This window comes from Neoarius graeffei, chromosome 6 (genome assembly GCF_027579695.1).
Source record: "Neoarius graeffei isolate fNeoGra1 chromosome 6, fNeoGra1.pri, whole genome shotgun sequence".
NCBI lineage: Eukaryota > Metazoa > Chordata > Actinopteri > Siluriformes > Ariidae > Neoarius > Neoarius graeffei.
Genome location: NC_083574.1, coordinates 79,411,762 through 79,426,814, shown reverse-complemented (window position 1 = coordinate 79,426,814; position 15,053 = coordinate 79,411,762). Strand labels below are relative to the sequence as shown.

The 15,053-nt window shown below is 43.0% G+C and overlaps 1 protein-coding gene across 9 annotated transcripts in view; it reads right to left on the bottom strand.

Annotated features, from left to right (window-relative positions):
• ppfia1 (PTPRF interacting protein alpha 1) overlaps positions 1–15,053 on the bottom strand; it is a 351,102-nt gene that overhangs the window by 115,625 nt on the left and 220,424 nt on the right. For all 9 annotated transcript variants that reach the window (XM_060924068.1, XM_060924063.1, XM_060924067.1 and 6 more), the window contains exon 9: positions 9,704–9,838. In XM_060924068.1, the coding sequence (XP_060780051.1) occupies positions 9,704–9,838 (135 nt within the window). The remainder of the gene's footprint in view (positions 1–9,703; positions 9,839–15,053) is intronic.

The following is a 15,053-nucleotide window of genomic DNA, read 5'->3' as shown; positions in this document are numbered from 1 at the left end:
CAAAAAGGACAAAACAGATGACAAACAAGTACGGACACACGATCCCAGATGCTTAGGATTCACCACAGCGGTCTGACGAGACGCAAAAAAAGAAAAGAAAAAAAAAGCTTGCAAAGCCCAAAGCACAGAACCCAAGAACTCACAATACACTAGGGCTGCAACAACTAATCCATAACACCGATAGATCTATTTTTTTTAAACCCAGCAATGATAAATGCGAGAAAGCTTTATTTTCTATGGAATCAATTTTGTGCCAAAATGTTCATACAATACTTTTGAAATATCAAACAAAAACGACAAATCAAAATACAAAAAAAAAACAATTTTTTAGACTGGCAAACAAATTATTCGTGTAATCGTGCAAAATATTCCTCTTCAGAAACCTTTTATTTTTGTTCCGCGTCTTTCTCAGTTTTGTTTGACGTAATTTATTTTGGTTGCGATTCCAGCTTTCTCGTTTGCGCTCCCTGACTTTTTGCTTGCAGTTTTGGCACAAACTTCACGTGTGGGCGGGCTGTCCAGGAATGCATTCCCATTGGCTAACTTGTGTTTGACTGACAGCTACGCTCAGCCATTCCCTACTCGGATTCTGGCGGACTGTTTGACGAGTGACCCATCCATTGACGGTAAACAAGGATCGAGTGGACTTGTGTACTACTGCAACACATACAACACATTTGTCCCGTACTTACACTTTGTTGAATTAATTCAATATCATAGTCGCCACTGAAGTCCACTCGATCCTTGTTTACCGTCAATGGATGGGTCACTCGTCAAACAGTCCGCCAGAATCCGAGTAGGAAATGGGCCGCAACAGCCTCTGGGGAATGGCCGAGTGTAGCTGTCAGTCAAACACAAGTTAGCCAATGGGAATGCATTCCTGGACAGCCCACCCACACGTGAAGTTTGTGCCAAAACTGCAAGCAAAAAGTCAGGGAGCGCAAACGAGAAAGCTGGAATCACAACCAAAATAAATTACGGCAAACAAAACTGAGAAAGACGCGGAACAAAAATAAAAGGTTTCTGAAGAGGAATAGACTGATATTTTGCACGATTACACGAATAATTTGTTTGCCAGTCTAAAAAAATTGACTTTTTTTTGTTTTTTTGTATTTTGATTTGTCGTTTTTGTTTGATATTTCAAAAGTATTGTATGAACATTTTGGCACAAAATTAATTCCATAATTTTCTTGGTATATTTCTTTAAAATACATGTCCATCACGTGATCAAGCTGCTGGGTCACAACAATCAGTCCCTGATTCCAGGCATCGAAAAGTAAGAATCGACTCGAAAGATTTACAGCCGATTCCGCACACTGAATCCGAACGCGATTCACCTTGTATAAACGCACCAACCGAAACTAATTTAGCATCCAAGTGTTTCGGTTAGCAAGACCGCATGGAGGGATTTTAGCCTTGATGGTGAATTTGAGTACTTGGAGCTGAACAACTTCGAGCTTGAAATGCAGATAAGACCTCCTCCACCTGGTCCGCTGATCACATGGAAATCCAGTTGCGAAAACGGATGCAAATCTAAGGCGTAAAGTTCGGTAATCTTCCGTGAATTTGGGTGTCTAATTGGAGGAAAAAAAGTGGTGTACTGTACTACAGGCCAACAGACTGTCAGTAATACTGTACTGTAGCAGTATTAGCAGAAGTAGTGTTGTTAAATAAATACCGTCAATATAGTTTTGCTTGTTTTTCAAACCAAACTAATAACAATTAAAAAATAAAAATTAAAAAAAAAATCTCATATTGTAGTTTAATCAACTATCAAGATAACTGTTAGTTGCAGCCCTATAATACACAGCACATAAAACTTCATGGGGTGATGAGGAGGAGTGCGAGTGATCTGAAGCAACACTGAAAAAGCATTCTGGAGGATTTTAAAAAAAGTTTTTTTTCGGTCAGCACAGCCCAAAGCGTGCAGCTCTGCACTGAATGTTAGGTTGCGGACCTGAAGATTTCTAGACGACATAAAACTAGAGCCTGTTTGTAATGGTAATAAAGAGATAAGTGACTGTTTTGGATATGCGTCTGTAATACTGAGAACGGTCTTTAGGCACCGCTTTAATGACCGCAGCAAAGGCTTTTCCCGTTGACTCTGTACTGGGAAAAGGAAAAAAAAAAACACCAGAACTGAATGAAGTATGTGAAGAGCTCTTTTCCAAAATGCTATAAATCCATTTTGATTGTTTTGAGAAAAATGACTTTTTTTAAATATATAAAAACACCGACCCAAAAATTCCCTCATTCCTCTGACTAAAATGGTTTATTAGAAAAGTCTGAACATGTCCAACTACAAACTTCAAATCTATCAACATTTTGGTTGATTACATAACCAAAACTCATTTTTCCCCCCAATATGATATACAGTAGGGTGCATCAGTTGCCTTCACTTTCATAAAATCTGATGCATTTTTGTTTGGGTGTTCCTTTTCACCAATAAAGACATCCTGTAAAATTTTTTGACCATATTCAAAAGTCTAATGGTGGCACCATGAGGTACAGCCCTGCACTCCCGCGGGAGTCCCGCGGGACCCAATGCAAAGCTCATTGCGGGCGCGGGCGGGAGAGGTGATAAGCTGCAGTCCCGCTAACTAAAAACATGCTTAAAATAAAAGTTATAAATTATTAATTTATGTCCATCATATATAATTTGTGCTGGATATTTTATTTGGCATTAATAAAAACAGTTTAAGATGCCCAAGTTTGTGGATGTGGTCTAATCTCGCGTACGCTTCCGATTCCTTTCCGCTCTTCCGTGTTTGAGATCTCCAATCATGGCAGAAGAGCAGAGCTCCTCTAGTGAAGCTCACAGTGCTTCAGAAGTAAGTGCTGCTTTAAAAAGGGGTACATTTACCATTAAAAAGTCAAGAGTCCTGAAATCAGACATTTGGAAGTTGTTCTCACTCAGTTAAGCTCAGCATGTTTAATTCCCCAAGCCAATGACAAGAACTTTCGTGAGAAATAACGCGAATGTCTGCATCATGTGGGATTTGCAGGCGGGAGCGGGACAAAAATATGGCAGGCGCGGGCGAGAGCGGGACTGAAAATCATAATTCTTTGCAGGAGCGGGACCGCACAATGCGGGAGCGGGACTGAAAATTCTGTCCCGCGCAGACCTCTACCATGAGGTTCATTTTTTGCCAAAAAACGCTTATTTTATGTTTTCGAGTAAGGTTTGAATCACAACGTTGAACTCCATTTATTGATTCCTTGTGACCTAGAGATCATGTTAAGAACCTCTGCAAGGGATTGAGAAGCATTAATGTGATTCATAAAACATTTGTATTGTTTAAAAGTAGTTGAACAATGATTCAATGAACAGCTAAAACTCAAACTGTGCTTGATAATATATTTAGAATATGTACTAAAAATGTGTATCTAAGATATTTGGTATACTCTATAAGGTGCCATAATGTTTCATGAAAAGTGATCGAAATTTTGTCATAAAAGTCTCACAACCCTGATTCCAAAAAAGTTGGGACAAAGTACAAATTGTAAATAAAAACGGAATGCAATGATGTGGAAGTTTCAAAATTCCATATTTTATTCAGAATAGAACATGGATGACAAATGTTTAAACTGAGAAAATGCATCATTTAAAAATAAAAATTAGGTGATTTTTTTTTTTTTTTTTTTTAATTTCATGACCACAACACATCTCAAAAAAGTTGGGACAAGGCCATGTTTCCCACTGTGAGACATCCCCTTTTCTCTTTACAACAGTCTGTAAACGTCTGGGGACTGAGGAGACAAGTTGCTCAAGTTTAGGGATAGGAATGTTAACCCATTCTTGTCTAATGTAGGATTCTAGTTGCTCAACTGTCTTAGGTCTTTTTTGTCGTATCTTCCGTTTTATGATGCGCCAAATGTTTTCTCTGGGTGAAAGATCTGGACTGCAGGCTGGCCAGTTCAGTACCCGGACCCTTCTTCTACGCAGCCATGATGCTGTAATTGATGCAGTATGTAGTTTGGCATTGACTTGTTGGAAAATGCAAGGTCTTCCCTGAAAGAGACGTCGTCTGGATGGGAGCATATGTTGCTCTAGAACCTGGATATACCTTTCAGCATTGATGGTGTCTTTCCAGATGTGTAAGCTGCCCATGCCACACGCACTAATGCAACCCCATACCATCAGAGATGCAGGCTTCTGAACTGAGCGCTGATAACAACCTCCTCTTTAGTCCGAATGACACAGCGTCCCTGATTTCCATAAAGAACTTCAAATTTTGATTCGTCTGACCACAGAACAGTTTTCCACTTTGCCACAGTCCATTTTAAATGAGCCTCGGCCCAGAGAAGACGTCTGCGCTTCTGGATCATGTTTAGATACGGCTTCTTCTTTGACCTACAGAGTTTTAGCTGGCAACGGTGGATGGCACGGTGAATTGTGTTCACAGATAATGTTCTCTGGAAATATTCCTGAGCCCATTTTGTGATTTCCAATACAGAAGCATGCCTGTATGTGATGCAGTGCCGTCTCAGGGCCCGAAGATCACAGGCACCCAGTATGGTTTTCCGGCCTTGACCCTTACGCACAGAGATTCTTCCAGATTCTCTGAATCTTTTGATGATATTATGCACTGTAGATGATGATATGTTCAAACTCTTTGCAATTTTACACTGTTGAACTCCTTTCTGATATTGCTCCACTATTTGTCGGCGCAGAATTGGGGGGATTGGTGATCCTCTTCCCATCTTTACTTCTGAGAGCCGCTGCCACTCCAAGATGCTCTTTTTATACCCAGTCATGTTAATGACCTATTGCCAATTGACCTAATGAGCTGCAATTTGGTCCTCCAGCTGTTCCTTTTTTGTACCTTTAACTTTTCCAGCTTCTTATGCCGCTTTTCCACTACCAACGCGGCTGAGTTGGGCTGAGCCGTGCCGTGCTGAGTTGGGCTGAGTCGAGCTGAGTGGGGCTGTTGGAGTTTGAATTTCGACTACAACCGCGCTGAACCGTGCTGGCTGGAAGTGGGTGGACATATTGGGTGGAGTTAGCGAAAGTGGGTGGACGTCACGTGATGTCATTAGGTGGCGCAAACAGTGACATCAGTGACCTTTTAAGCGGTAGTCTCACGACCCGGATAGTAAACAGCAAACATGGAGGACATGGAGTCGTTAGTGTTGCTGGTCTTGGTGCTGTGGCTTGTTGTCACCGACAACGCCAACAGATACTGGCAAGAGCGTATAGATGAGGCGAGGCGCATAAGGCTTCAGAAATTCTAGTAATTCGTAATTCTTCTTCCGGGTTTACAGTGTTGACAGATCCCAGCGTGCTCGCGGGGCGTGTGTGGGCATGTGAGGACACTCCTCCTCACCAATCAGTGCACAGGGGAGTGTCACCTCACGCCCCTAGCCCCACTCGGCTCGGTTTGGCTCGCTTCAGCCCTACTCCAAAACCGTGCGAGTTTTGGGTGCTAAGCAGGGCTGAGGCGAGCCGAGTCGTGCTGTTCTGAGGTAGTCGAAACGCGAGCCGTGTCGGGCTGAAGCGAGCTGAAAAAGGGTAGTGGAAAAGGGCCATTATTGCCCCTGTCCCAACTTTTTTGAGATGTGTTGCTGTCATGAAATTTCAAATGAGCCAATATTTGGCATGAAATTTCAAAATGTCTCACTTTCGACATTTGATATGTTGTCTATGTTCTATTGTGAATACAATATCAGTTTTTGAGATTTGTAAATTATTGCATTCCGTTTCTATTTACAATTTGTACTTTGTCCCAACTTTTTTGGAATCGGGGTTGTAAAATAGCAGCTTTTTCCATAACTTTGAGCTCCTGGTGCCACCATTAAACTTTTGAATTTTGTCAAAATATTTCACCCAGTGTGTTTTCTTACCAAAAGGAACATAAAATCAAAAATTCATCATGATCGGAGGAGCTTTACATTTTTAGGGGGCAACTGATGCACCTTAATATACATCCATGAGTTTTAACTTTTTTCCTCAAATCGCTATAAATCCAGGAACTCAGTTTTGCCTTATTAACTGCTGTATCAATGTTCCAACCTTGCAGGACATAAGAAATCAATCTGGGTGCGGATAATATCCGAGTTAATAATCGCTCGATTCGGAACACTCCAACCAGACGAGGTCAAGTGTACAAGAAGTAGGGCAGATATTTTGTGAAACTAGCGTCAAGGGGTTAACGGTATGGCCATAGCAATACTCGCACAATACTTTAAGGTAGGTTGCCTTGCAAACGGGAACTTTGTCTGGATGCCCATCACAGACAAGACTGTACTTCACAGAGACATTCCTGTCCTTTCTTTTCTCTTCGTTGTCCACTTTTTTTCCGAGGACTTTCCACAGTTATCGTCAGCAGATGGAGCAAAGCCCTGTCCTGCTCGGTTTTGACAGGCTCGTCATAAAATTAGCGAAAATTCACGGCCAAATTTTCAGGAGTCGGCTTGTCTGCATGCCATAGCTGTACGTTAGGCCATCCTTAAAAAAAAATCCGTTTCCTGCCCACCGGGTGAGCAAAAAAAATTTTCAGTCAGGAGGGAGGGATTTTTTTTTTTTAATATATGGATGGATAAAAAAAAAAAATCGCAATGCTGTGTTTGCGTTTTCTTTCAGCACTTTATTACAAAAGCACACATTTAATAAAATATGACGGTTTAATCAACTGAAACTTGTACAAAAACTTAGTTAGCATTTTAAATGCTGACTGCAACACTTGCAAAACTTTTACAACGGTACTTAAAATGCCCGACACACGGACTTTTTGTAGTTCTAAATCGAGCGTTAGGCCTAGTTCGGATGAAATTACACTATTAAAATGATCACTGAATGATTTGTTTTTCTGAATCTTTACTATTTTGTTGTTCGCTAGAATACCATTTTGCGATTTCACACTTCAGCAAATGTTTGAAAACTCCGGATCTCCTTCCTTCATGGTGGCTGCCATTTTTTTGTGCCGCATGGCGCATGCGCAGAGCTGATTCAGTTCTATATTCTGCGCGGAATGCAGGGCTTTCCACAAGCGCCGGCCATACAGCCGACTACACAATTAAGTCCAGCCGGCTACTTTAATGACTATTTTTGTAGCCCACAGGCTCTAAATATTAATTTTCAATTTTAATAAAATTAAATGTTTATCTAACGGACTGACAATAACGTCAAACTGAACCGCACTCATTTAAGTTGTGATTCGCGCCGTTTGTACCGATAATAACCACAAATTCCCCGCAGACTTCGTTGATCAGGGGAGAGTAACTCATCCGCGGCCCCAACATGCGGTGTGCACATGCGCACTCGGCGGAGGCAGTAGTGTGTCGGGGCCGTCGGAGGGAACAGAAGCAGAGATGACGCTTATTTTGTCTCCGGTAAACCAGTCTTCTCTCGTTCAATTACGTGCTGGCATCAAAAGACACCGTTGGTTGTAAATGAATCCAAACTGAGTGGTTGGAGTGTATTTTCATACACAAATGGAGAAATGTTCGCTGAGTGTGTAATTGTGTAGCCCCACTGCAGACCATTGTCGTTGTTAATTCATAGCATGCTCAGCTATGTATCATGCACCGAAAATAAGAGATTTACAAGCCAGGAACGCCTCATGATGCAATACGCAAGAAAAGAAAGAAGATTTACTGCCATTTTACTTTGTATTTGAGTAAAGTGAATAAATAAATGGTCTGTGGAAAATACAGTTAATCCTGGGAACTGCGTGCACAGGAGTTTATTTTGTGTTTAACCCCCCCCCCCCCCCCGGCTGGCTACTTATTTGTCACGGCTGGCTAGTATGAGCCTCAGTGGAAAGCCCTGGGAATGCGGAAATGTCAAGTTCGATTTTAGATTTACGAACCCGAAAAAAATGTCGAAAAAACGGCGTTAAAAAAAAAAATTTCAACCGCACAAACGGCACTCACCCGGCCGGTGGACCGGAAACAGAACATTTTTTAATAATGGCCCTACGAGCTGCAGCGTGTGTACAGGCTCCTGTTGGAAACAGTCCGCCACCAGAATAGCAAGTTTCCCCCCTTTTATGGTTGTCTGTGTTTAAGCTACGCTTTCCGCCACCTGGCGAGAGCATCACCTGCTGGTCAGAGCCATCCAAATTATTCATTTTGTACGTGAAATTGAAGTCTGAAGTCCAAAAATTTCGTCCATGACGAAATTCCTAGAGCGTGGGTGCCGCCGTGTTGGATATCGATTAGCATGCTGATTGGTTTTTCACGGTTTGCGGAAAAACGGGAATGGCGCTTATCGCGATATGAAACGAAACTATGATTAGGAGTGTTAAAATACATGGGGGTTTATCGCGATCTGGTAAAAGACAAAGACGGAATAACAAATGGGGATCGGATCTTGATATGTTGGCACTGCTAAGTCATTTCCCCCCAAATCTCGTTTTGGAAAAGAGCTCTTCGCGTGTTAGTTTGGGGCTTTTCACTTCATGCATGTGAAGGCACGCAAACATGCACATGCTTTGGTCGAAGCGTGCTGGTGTGGGTTCATGCCAGTGTTTTCCCTTTTCGACAACGATGTCAACAGCAGCTGCTCAGGTACGAGCGTCCTCTTGTTGAGAACCTGCAGCGTGTTCGAGACAGAAGCCTGACCCATGAAGCGGAAGCTGATGTTCCAGTGTACACTTCGGTGTTCAAACAGGATGGAAGAAAACTGTACTGATTCTTAAGATGCAACAGAGAAAAGCCCTTCATCACACTGAAGCTAATTCGAAGGCTGATTTGACAGCGGTAGAAAAGAAAGAAAGAAAAAACAAATCACTGTAAAGAGTGTGCCTGTTTTCTCTTGGAAACGGGAGGAACTGGACTGCCACGGCGTATGGCACCAGTTCTGTACACAACATGGCTCCAATGAATTTCCTGTTAGGGCTGTGATGTGTTTTGAGTGAACAGGAAGTGATTTGGGGGTGGGGGTGGGGGCAGCCACAGACGGGTAAAACAGGCAGGGGACAAGGATGGACATATGGGTCTCTTTTTATTTTTCTTGTCTGAAGTGCAGTGTACCTTCCTCTGCGCTTTAGTCTCCTTAGTGTCCTTAGAGGCACAGCACACAGAACGATCAGACTACAGGACAAGCAGGGAGGGCAGAAAGGACAGAGAGAGAGAGACAGAGTTACACAGATTGGAGTAGGGGAGAGGTGTAACAGGGCAGAGACGAGAATAGGCCAAGCAAACGAAAAATAAAACCAATGATACAAGAGAGAAGAGACTGTCAACTGACAGAAAGAGAGCAAAGAGGGGAAAACAACTGAGAAAAGAGAAAAGTCAGAGGAAGCAATAGAATATGAAGATCATAAGAAAGGAAAGACAGATTTTAGTGCAGAAGATGCCACACACTCGGAGGGAGAAAACAGCAATTAAAGCAGGGTTTAAAAAAGGTAAAGATCATCTTTTTGGACAACAAGAAGCGTGTTAACCAGATTAAGCCAGTTTCAAACACAGCGTGTCCACAGAGACACTATAAGAGAGAGAGAGAAATTCAGACAGACAAAAGAAAACCAGACACCATGAAAAACCTGGACGTAACCGTGAACAGGAAACGACCGAACTACTGCAGAGTTTACAAACCAAACTTTTTCCCCTTTAGCTCACACACCCCTCGTGAGGCCTGCTGGAACGATCGAGCAGGACATCAGTTCAGTCAGCAGGCTCCCAAGTGAGTCCGTGTTGTTATAGGGTCAATACTAACAAGCTCGCACAAGCAACGACATGTGTAGTGGGCGTGACTAACCTTGCTGAGGGCGGCGACTCGTTGAGCAAGCTCCGCCTCCACCTCCGGAAGCGTCTCGGCTTTGCGGATGGTCTGCTGGAGTTTCTGCTCGGCGAGCTCGAGTCGTTCCTGCAGCTGCCTGTTCTTCTCCTCCGTCTGATTGAGAAAGAAAAAACACGTCGGTCACGTGCCGCCTGCTGACGAACACCCAGATTACATTTCTGTTCCGGAGTAAAGGGGCAGGATCCCGGTCACCGTATCGAGCCAGATAAAGAAAACAGTTATAGGAAAATAACCCACAACGGGGTGGCGCAAGCTGATTATTTTCCTCCAGCAGGACGTCCCAAAGTGTTTCAAAATGGTATCCATCTCATACCCCAGCGACTTCTGCTTTAAATTCATTTACAGCTCCAATTAATCTCCCGTAACCTCTGCAAGATAACTCGACTCTCTCTTTAGCCTTTCTTGAAGTTAATAAGAAAGAAAACAAAGGCTGTTCCCCAAAAGAAAAGTTCACCATGACAATTTAATAATAAAAGGGGTTATTAACCCTCTGGGGCCCAGAGCTTCGCCGGCAGGTTTAGAATGAGTAGGTCATGTATTTAGATAAATAATCTTCGCGAGTTATCATCATACAAGCATGAGAAACACATTGACAAACTTTATACTTTAAACTTCCCTATGTGCCCACTGCCGAATAATAATATACTTTTTAAAATGACCTAAATTAGATGAAACATAAAACTTGTCACCTTACTCGGTCACACCGGAGTCGGAGCGCTGAGCGCCCACTTGCGCATTCATAAAAGACTGTTCACATGGTAACGGCACGATCATCACTTTCACTCTTTCGGTTTCGATTGGTTTCTCTTTCGTGGTGGGAACGCCCACCGTAAACGGGATAAAATCTGTCAGGCATAGTTTAGGCTATTTGGAGGTAAAACCTGTTGTGAGATGGCATACGGATTTTACGCGCTTTGGATGATTCAGGACAGCGATTCAGTTCAGTCTTGAGAGCTGTGACACTGATGATGAGCGGTGCCTTTTTTAACTTCGACTCGATTCAACCAAAGATCAACTCGAGTAAGTGTAAATATTTCTTATGAGCAGATCGGTTGATACACGTGCGCTGTAGTGCATACTAGAGCCCTGCACTCCCGCGGGACCCGACGCAAAGCAGTGCGGCGCGGGACAAATTTTGAAAGCTCATTGCGGGCGCGGGCGGGAGGGGTAGTGCACAATGCGGGAGCGGGCGGGAGAGGTGATAAGCTGCAGTCCCGCTAACTAAAAACGTGTTTAAAATAAAATTTATGTCTATCATATATAGTTTGTGCTGGATATTTTATTTGGCATTAATAAAAACAGTTTAAGATGCCGAAATTTGCGGATGTGGTCTAATCTCGCATACGCTTCCGATTCCTTTCCGCTCTTCCGTGTTTGAGATCTCCGATCATGGCAGAAGAGCAGAGCTCCTCTAGTGAAGCTCACAATGGGTATCTCTGTAAAGCCTCAGCTGCGCATGCCGCCTGGCAACGCGCACCCTCGCTACGTGCGCTAGGAGAAGGATCGGTCAGTGGAGAGCTCAGCTAAGCTCAGCATGTTTAATTCCCCAAGCCAATGACAAGAACTTTCGTGAGAAATAACGCGAATGTCTGCATCATGCGGGATTTGCGGGCGGGAGCAGGACAAAATATGGCAGGTGCGGGCAGGAGCGGGACTGAAAATCATAATTCTTTGCGGGAGCGGGACTGAAAATTCTGTCCTGCGCAGACCTCTAGTGCATACACAGGAAAAATGACTGAGCAATTTTTCCAGAGTTAAAAGTATTTTCCTCGAAAACAGTTCATTTTGCTCTGTTTTGAGTTGAGAGAGTAAAATGTGAAGTTGGAGTGGGAGCAAAATTAGAGTAATTGTGTAACAGAGTTGGTTGTGGCTCTGAACTGAGTAAAATAGTACAAGAGTTAATTTCAAGACACACTGAATAGAGTCAAATACCGAAATAAAATTAAATACCAAATAAATGAAGCTGTTGTAAAAAGCAGTTTCAGAACGGTGTTGGAACGTGTGAAAAAACATGACCGTACCCACTGTGACGAACCATTATGATCGCTTGATTTGACGGGATTAAGAGTTGGCAGTGGAAGGGGCTTTCGCTCTTCTCATTGAATCCCCTTCCCACTGCCAACTCTTTATCCCAAAACTACAGGACGTACATTTTTTGACGGCCAGTTAATTGTCCAAATCAATGGAGCAGATACAAGTTTTTGTGCTTGATACATTACTAAGACTGAACAAAATCAAGTGATCAAAACGGTTCGTCACAATAGGTAAGGTCATGTTTTTTCACACATTCCAACACCGTTCCAAAACTGCTTTTTACATCATCTTCATTTATCCGTTTTTTTTTTTAAGTACAATCATGACATACATACTACATGGATATTACTGTAGCTGAACTTGTACTGAATACAAAAAAAAAGTCATACGACTTTGAAAATACTGCTTAGATTTACATCAGAGCATACCAAAATCATTAGAGTGCCAGAAAATATCCTCAGACCCCTAGAGGGTGAAACAATAACGTTACATTTACTATACAGGATACATGTTTCTGATGTGCCCGACGTACAAGATCCTGTGAAATAATATGAGAACAAGAGCATTAATATAAACCTGTGATTTGCCTTGCAGCTGGAACTACTGCCAGAGCTTCGATTATAGAAAACCAACTAATCCAGAATCAGAAAGTTAGCAGTGCTGTGGTAGAAATAAAGTGCATTACATATTTATATCATGATAACCTCATAACCTTGACCAGTTTTTATCAGGTTTAGTTTTTATCAGGAGTAGTTGGTGGGTGTGGTTAGTGGAGTGTTTATCCTCCGGTTACTTATAATGACTAGAACTGGAGTCGTATAGATGTACGTACTTCCTCACTTCCCCGATCAACCGCTCTTCGTGCTGCTCCATCTTCGCTCGTGTTTTTAAAAATGGCGGTCGTGAAAACAAACCAAACCGGGAAAGTAGGGAAGCGGAAGTGCGTGTACAGCGGATGTAGAGTGGACCAATCAGAGCCCTCTTGTCTGCGACGCTGTCTGCGGGGCTTCTGCGGCGGTCACAATTTTTGGGAGGTGCGCGCAGAGCGTCTGCGAAGGGGGGGGCTACGCAGACGCCATCTGCGAGGACTGCGTTGTCAGCATAAATTGGCCTTGAGACTGTCTTCAGTTACCCCAAACATCGGAGAGCTCTGTGCCAAGATGCAGGCCCATCCGTTGCATTAATATTGGTATGTATTTGGCCAAATGGCATTGATCTTGCTAAAAATATATACTGCTACTGAAAATAGGACCTATATAGCCTACTGACCCACCCACCGTCTGTCTGTCTGTCTCTCTCGCTGCAGACTGAGCCGCCAGCGCTGCACTTCACAATCAGATGGATCCTCTTCTTTATCTGTTCCTGATATGCTCCTTAATTGTTGTATCTCTTTAAAATGCACATGTTCATAATTATCATTGCTATTTTTACTGTTATTATATGTTAACTTTTTTGCAAATTAAATTCATTCATTCTCAATTCATTTTCATAACCTTGTAATGACAGGGTTGTGTTGCTAGTGTTTTAAACACGGATGAAAATCATATATTTTCCCCGTATCTGGCTGGTAGACTACATGCCTCGATGTGATCTCCCTTTGGAATGAATTTGCGCATTTACCGTGTTGCAACGTTTTAAAACTGTTACATTTCAAATCAAATTCTATCTAATTCAAATACGAGAGCGCATAATATGTTAATGTGATTCGATGTTCTCATTCGAGCACGACGTGCTGCCTTTGTAAGAAAGCTTTGGTGTTTTGTTTTGGTTTTTTTTCACTTTTGTGGTTTCTTGCAGGTGTGGCAAACGATGTTTGTTATCATTTTAGCACGATTAAAGATGCTGCCTTTATAAGAAAGCGTGTGTTTTTTGAAACTGGGGAACGTCAACCTGGTTGGAGTATAGAAGGGGGTGTGCGGCCAAAAAGGTTTGGGAACCGCTGGTCTAATCAAACTACAAATTACACAAAAGGACAGATGACAAAACCCTAAGTTCAGTAGTTTTTTGGTTTGAAGAAAAAAGGTTACAACTTCATGTACCGCGTTTGTTATTCAGACAAAATGAGCTCCCCATTCAAATGCCAGAAATTCATACACAACTTTTAAATTGTACATATTAGTGATGTGCCCCCAAACAAGTGTTACCACGAGCTGCCACTGACTATGAGGCCCACTTTACACGGGGACGGTCTGAAACAAAAACGCAAAAGTCCGTTTTCGTTCTCACTTTTTTCCACGTCTACACGACCGTTTTCAAGGAGGAAATCTGCGTCTATACGGTGACGCATAAATGTGTGGAATTCAATTGGATGTGCATGCCAGGCGGCTAGGTGGTGCTGTGAAAGACCTCCGCTGTGTCTGCACGCATGCGCAACGTCTTCCGTCTTGTCTGATCTGCACATCTGCGCCGCGAAAGCTTTGACTACTCTGGCTATGGTAAGTAAGAAAGTAAGTAAAAAAGTACGAGCATGCTATACCCGCCTCTGTTCATTAACGGTATATGTGCAGATTCGGTAGAGATGTTCGAAGGACTCCTGGACGTTTATTAAAGCTGCCAGAGCAGCTTGAAGGTCCGTTGGATCGATGTAATCAGACATGCTCTTACTTTTTTACTTACTTTCTTACTTCCCGGGCTGGCATGTACAGTATATGACATATGTATGACGTAAACGCGTACCCGACGTGAGCAGATCCGAGCAGAGTTTCGCGTATTGGGTAGTTTAGACGGATATGCAACGGGGGCTGTTTTTAACTTAGCCACTCTGGAAGGCGTTTTCAATTTTTTCCGTTTTTCAGCCTCGGAAACGCCGTCCCCGTGTAGACGAAAGGCACTTCCGATAAAATATTTAGTCGTTTTTACCCGACAGCGTCCTCGTGTAAACGGGCCCTGAGAGTTATAGTCAAATGTCAACCCTTTGGAACTCGGAGGTACATCTGGAACTGTTTTCAAGTCTTCAGGACAGAGGGCTTTGCAGTTTGCGATTGCTTGGTAACGTGACGCACGCTGTGCATTTGTCTTCGAGAGAGAGAAAATGAGAAACTGCTGGATTACGGTGCCCCTGTGCGCAAAGTGGTTTGTGCCAAGGTTGGAGAGGAAGAACTCGAGTGTCCTGAACAGAACCCTATTGAACACGTCTGGGATGAACTGGAACCCAACTGCACCCCAGGCCTCCTCATACAACGCAAGTACCTGACGTCACTAATGCTCTTATGGCTGAGTGAGCACAAATCCTCAGGCAATCTAGTGGAAAGCCTGCCCAGGAGCGTGGAGGTTC